The sequence below is a fragment of the Callithrix jacchus genome, chromosome 1 (assembly GCF_049354715.1).
Source record: "Callithrix jacchus isolate 240 chromosome 1, calJac240_pri, whole genome shotgun sequence".
NCBI lineage: Eukaryota > Metazoa > Chordata > Mammalia > Primates > Cebidae > Callithrix > Callithrix jacchus.
The window spans coordinates 211,215,778-211,221,678 of NC_133502.1; the positions used below are offsets into that span (position 1 = coordinate 211,215,778).

At 60.9% G+C, this 5,901-nt stretch overlaps 1 protein-coding gene across 1 annotated transcript; it reads right to left on the bottom strand.

Annotated features, from left to right (window-relative positions):
* Positions 1-2,545: 2,545 nt before the first annotated feature.
* On the bottom strand, positions 2,546-4,819 carry CLDN5 (claudin 5). Its single transcript, XM_002743542.5, has one exon. It carries the CDS (start codon positions 4,151-4,153, stop codon positions 3,110-3,112), a length of 1,044 nt encoding a protein of 347 aa, XP_002743588.3. The 5' UTR covers positions 4,154-4,819; the 3' UTR covers positions 2,546-3,109.
* Positions 4,820-5,901: the final 1,082 nt, after the last annotated feature.

A 5,901-nucleotide genomic window follows, 5' to 3' on the forward strand; every position in this document is an offset into this window, starting at 1 on the left:
ATTTCCATCGTGATTCTGGTCTTGAGGCCAGTGCTTGGGTGTGCCCTGAGCCTTCTGTGGTTCCAGGGAGCCCTAGTCCTGGGCCCCAGGTGCCCTCAGCGCCAGGCAGGAAATTAGCATGGGGATTGACCCCAAGGACAAGATCTCCTAATTCTGTCCTCCAGGCCCTCCAGGTGGCAGTGGGCAGAGATCAGGACCCCTCAGCACCCTGCCTCCTGAGAGCACCTGAACTAGCCACTGCCCAGTGGTGCCAGCCCGTACCTGGCTTTGTTCACTTACCACTTTCTCCTGTCCACCTGGCCTCAGCCACATAGCAAGTCTACTCTCTCAGCCACTCCTCCCTCATGTTTCCCCACCCCACCTCGTGTCACTGTCCAGCAGTCATTCAGGTGCCCCACCCTGCAGGCACACAGTGGGCACACGGCACTGCAGAGGAGGGGATAGCAAGGGGAAGGCCCAGCTGGCTAGGGGTGCATGGATGGAGGGAGACACTGCTCCCTAAAGCCTCTGGTCACAGAAGTCCCACCTGGACAGGACCTTAGTGACCTCCATGGCCTTCAGAGAAGTGAGGGCTTCCCAGTCAGGGGAGTCATGGAGTTAGCTTGCAGACATTCCCCAGAACATCACTGAGTGTTGGGGGTGGGAAGAGAATGAGGTTTCTGCCCTTCCTGGTGGGGAGAACTGTTCATTGACTGGGGCCATCTCACCCTGTCACCTGGGGACACAGGTGTTGAAGCAGCAGGCAGGCTGGGGAGGTGTCCACCTGTGTGAGGCATGAGGCTACTGGGCCAGCAGCTGTGTTGGGTAGGGTCTTTGAGGGCAGGAGTGATTTGGTTAGGTTTTGAGTCAGCCGTGAAAAGCTCAGAGTGGCCTGGAAAATTGTACACAGGTGGGTGGGTCTGGTCTTGGTGCAGCCCTTGGCAAAAGGCAGTGGGCACAAAAGGGTCAGAGTTGGACTGGAGGCCAGGCTCCTCCCCTCGCCTCTGATGGTTTTCACAGCTCCCAGGGCCTTTGAGCTGCCCACTCCGGCCATTTGGGAAAGTTGAGAGGCTGTGCAGCCACCTTTCTTTGCTCTTACTTTCTTAGAAAAGGGCTTGCATAGCATGCAGCCCTCCTGGGCAGCTTTGGACCTCAGCTTCTGACCAAACGCACCAGACCCAGTACTACCCAGCCCCACTGACCGGGTGCAATACTGTAGAGTTTCCATTTCTGTCCATGGCCACAGCTCTGGGATCACACACTGCCAAGCTTGGGGACTGTTCTTGGTCCCTGCTATACAGGCCCAGGTGGGGCACACATCAGGGCTGCTGAGGACCTCTGCACCGTGTTGCCCCTCTCCCTATAGCTCATCCCACCCGCTGGTTCCACAGCAGCTCCCAGGAAACTGCCACACATTCCAGCAGCTGTCCTAAGCACCTCTGAGTCCACATTCTTGGGGTTCTCCCACTGCCCCATGATGGTAGCCTGGCCAGACCTGGGAGACTCCCTGCCACTAGATGTGGCCTAGTCATTTCTGGGCAGGTCCCCCAAGGCCAGGTTGGGGAAGATGCCAAGTTTTCCTGCCGGCTGGGCTTAGAGCTTCTTCCTGTAACATGCCCCCTTCATCAGCTATTCTTCTGCTTCTAGCTTTATGTCAAAAGTTAAAAATGTATTAATTCAAAGTGCCTAGAACAAGGCTAAAAACACTGAGCTCTCAATAGCTATGCTAGATGGCACCCACCCACACCCCAAGGTGCCTGGCAGGGGCTAGCACTGACTCCCAGGCCATGCAGCCCCCAGAGGAAGAAGGTTACCTAGGGGGCCCCTCAGGAGCTAGCACAGGTGCTAGTGGTCAGCACCAGTCTGAGCAGGCTGCCAGGCCACTAGAGTGGGCACAGGCTCTGTAGGGAGCTATGCCGAGACTGGCAGAGGAGTCAGGACGAGGGGCTGAAGCCAAGCAGTGCTGCACTCCAGGCAACCAGCTGCCAGCACTTCCTCCCATGGCAATGCCACTGTTGTCCGGCGCATCCTGCATTCATCCCTGTTCCTGCCCCACCCATCATTGGAAAGGGCCTGCTTGGGGGTTCTACAGACTTCTGTGGCCACTTGATGGGACCTGGGACTAGGCAAGCCCTGAAATCGCAGTGGAAAACCTCACCCTGTGCTGAATGAGGCTCGGCTTTTTCTGGGAGAAGCCAGCAGCCTAGCTACTCATCCCTAGCACTTCTCCCATCACAGGACCCCCACTCACCATCCTGTGTTGAGGGCGCTTCACCCTGCATCATCTGCTGGGGTCTGCCACCGCTCCCACCCCTGTCCCAACCCAGGTCCCCTGACAAAGTAGCAGCTCTTCTGACTGCAGATCCCATCTTTCTGGGCTGTAGTAAGTGGTGGCTGTGTCTCCTACCTGGTGGGAAAGTGGCAGGGAGAATGGGAATAAGGGCCCCAGCCGCCAGCCCTGGGAGGAGGTCTCCACAGGAGTCCCTGGGAGGGTGGGGCTAGTGGGTGATGAATGGGGCTGCTTGACACGGAAGATGGCTGGACAGAGAACAAGACACAGGTAGGAGAGAGTTCAAATTATTTACTAAGCAGATTTTTAGCCTTCCCACTCCCCCCTGCTCTCAAGCTCCGGTGCCCACAAGCCTTGCCTGGGGAAATGATGAGTGAGACCGGGAGGTCCTGGCCAAGTCACTGGTCCTGGCCTCAGGCCCCGCCAGTGGGGTAAAGACCAGCTGTACAAATCTCTCTGGTGGGGGCCCTGGGCTCTCCATCCGCCCCTCTGAAGTCAGCAGGAGCCTCTAGGAAGTAAGGCAGCAGCCAAGACCCCCAGCGTCTTCGGCGGAAAGTGGCATCCTCAGTCTTACACCGGCTCTGCCTATGGAAACCGCCGCAAACAGAAAAGGAAACTGTCTAAGTCCATCTGTTCAAGGTAGGGCTCGGCTGGTGGCAGGAGAGGGCCTGCTGCGGGTGCAGGCAGGCCAGGAGCTGCGTCTGGGTGCAGAGCCGGACGTTCCGCGGAGCCTGCAGGAGGTGCGACCCAGCAGAAGCCGTGGTCCCTGTGGGGCTCCCCAGGCTCATCCAGTACATCGCAGGCGTGGCTGGCAGGAGGGCCCCGCCATGCCTAGTGCCCTCAGACGTAATTCTTCTTGTCGTAATCGCCGGTAGCCGTGGGCCGCCGCGGCGCGGAATACTTCACAGGGAAGCTGAAGTCAGGACGGCCGGTGCAGACCCAGGCGCCGCAACACAAGAGGCCGCCGCCTAACATGAGCAGCGCAGTGGCTGCCCAGCCGATGTACAACGCTGCACCCAGCTCGTACTTCTGCGACACGGGTACAGTCGGGTCGTAGAATTCGCGGACGACAATGTTGGCGAACCAGCAGAGCGGCACGAGCGCCAGCAGCCCACAGAGCAGGTAGAGCACGCCGCCCGTGAGCGCCACACGCGCCTTGGCGGGGCCTGGGGCCACGCAGGTGGTGCACTGCGCGCCCGCCAGGGTCACGAAGAGCGCAACGAACGCCAGCAGCACGGCGCCCACGGTGAGTGCCCGCGCCGCCTGCACCTCGGTGCTCAGAGCTAACACCGAGTCGTACACCTTGCACTGCATGTGCCCCGTGCTCTGCACCACGCACGACATCCACAGCCCCTTCCAGGTGGTCTGCGCCGTCACGATGTTGTGGTCCAGGAAGGCGGTCACCTGCCACATTGGCAGCCCGCACGCCAGGATCAGACCCCCCCAGCCCACCAGGCACAGCACCAGGCCCAGGATCTCCAAAGCTGCCGACCCCATGGCTAGAGGCGAGATGCGCGCCCGACGTCCCCCAGAATTCCCAATGTGTGGCACGGCGCCCTGGGCGGGCCCTGGTGCCTTTACGCCCGCGCTCCCGGCTCCCGGCCCCAGCCCGCTTGCCCCGCCGGTCAATCGCACCTCCTCGGTCTGCCGGCTCAGGCCGGGAGGTACCCTCTTTGAAGGTTCGGGGGCGGATTCTGTCCCCCGGGCCCGGCCCCCTGGCCCGAAGCAGCCAATCCGTGTGCAGGCCGCCGTCCTGCAGCCAATCACAGAGCCCCTGGCAGCTAAAGTTAGGGAAACAACGGCGTTTGGGGGTAGCTGAGGGCGCGGGACAGCTCCCCGCCCGGCCGCCGCCCCCCGTGTTGTCCTAGTAGCGGCCGAGCGCATTCTGTGGTGGGCTTCTTAGGCCGCCTCCCTGCGTGTCCCGGCTCCGTCACTTCAGAAGGCACTTGACCCCCAGCCCGCACCACCCGATTCACCCCCACATCCCCTACTGAGCCCGATAGTCTCTTCCACTGGGGTCCACTCCGCTCCCTGACCAAGGTTTGCAGGAGCCCCCCCACCCCATCACTGCTGAAGAGGCCTGCGTAGGGGGCTCTCCAGAAAGCCCACGCCGGAGTCCAAGCCCCACCCAGGCCCTTTCCAGCACTCTCACTCTCCAGCCCCGCTCTGAGTCCCGGCACTCTTTCTCCCACCCCATGGCAAACAGACGCCAGGCAGTCAAGTGGAGGTCAAACCCAGAGCCCCAGCATCACCCCCCACACCACTCACTGCCTCTCTGGAGCCTGAGTCTCTGGAACAAAGTGGTGGCAATAGGGGCTTTCCCCTGCCTGGCGACTCCCACTCTCCCAAGCCGCAGGGGCTTCCCAGACCTCTCAATCTTCACTGGGGCTGCTCCTCTTTCTGCAGTATTGCCCGCACCCCATCCTTGGGTTCCCAGCTCAGGTGACACCACTTCAGGAAGTCCCAGTGACCCAGCACACTGGGTGTGCACCCAAGGGCAGTGGTGGCCCCGGGCCTAGCAGCCTGCTCTGGCGTTCAGACAGGAGAGACAAAGGGACACAGAGGGGCTGTGCCCTGCCCTCCCACCAGTGGCAATGGTGTCCCTGGCACCCCAGCCCCCAGGCCAGCCTCCGGAAGCCAACTTGGAGTTTCCTGGCCAGGAGGAAGAGCCCCCATCCTTGCTGGAGGAGGGAGGTGCGGGATTTCCGGGCATTCTTCTGCACAATGGCCTAGCCATTTCTCGAAAGGTCCACTGGGGTGGACACTCCAGGCCCCCTGAGGCTCAGGTGGGGGCACCAGGCTCCAAAACCCACAGCCCCATGGGGGTACCAGCTCCTTTCTGGCAGTTCCCTCCCTAGTCTCTGTCGGCTCCTTTGTTTCCAGTCAAGTTTGGACTCCAGGCCCTGGAATGAGGCCACTGGGTGCCCCGTTCTTTTATCTGGTTCGTGCTCAGTTCCATTGAACAGGACCCCCATAGAAAAAGTATGGCACTGAGGCTGGTCACAGATGTGGGGGCTTTGATGACTCTCTCCCTCCTAGGGCCGGGTTCCCTTCTCCCTCTTCAGGTGGTTCTGAGACAGTAAATGAGATAAGGCCAGCGCCGGGGCCTGGCTCGCCCAGCGTGGGGAAGCTCTGAAGGCAGGTGTGCCCAGCTCTGGGGCTGGAGGGAAATCCTACCCTCTTTGCTCAGCTGCACGTGGCCTCTCCCTACCAGATATGGCTCCAAGGACCACTGCCTTCTCCCAGCTGTCACTTCAATCGCTGCTGTCCTCCTGCTGCAGACCCATGGGCCACGCCCCTTCCTCTGCAATCTCCTCCTCTGTCCACTCCATGGGCCCAGCTGACCCATCCACCCTCTCACTCTTACTACCCACTAGCCCAAGCCCAGGAATCCACTTACTACCCACTCCCAGCCCTCCCATGCCATCTTCCTGAGATGACTGCTTTGGCCTCCTCCATCAGGGACCCACCCTTGCCCAGCTAGGCCACCCTGGCAGGCCCCTCTCCTCGGCCTCACCCTACCTAAGACCCACCATGGCTCACATTGCCTATGGACCATGAGCCAACTCCCGGAATAGCCCGGATTGATATGTACTTGCATATGCAAGGACTGGCCAGTCTAGCCACCAGGC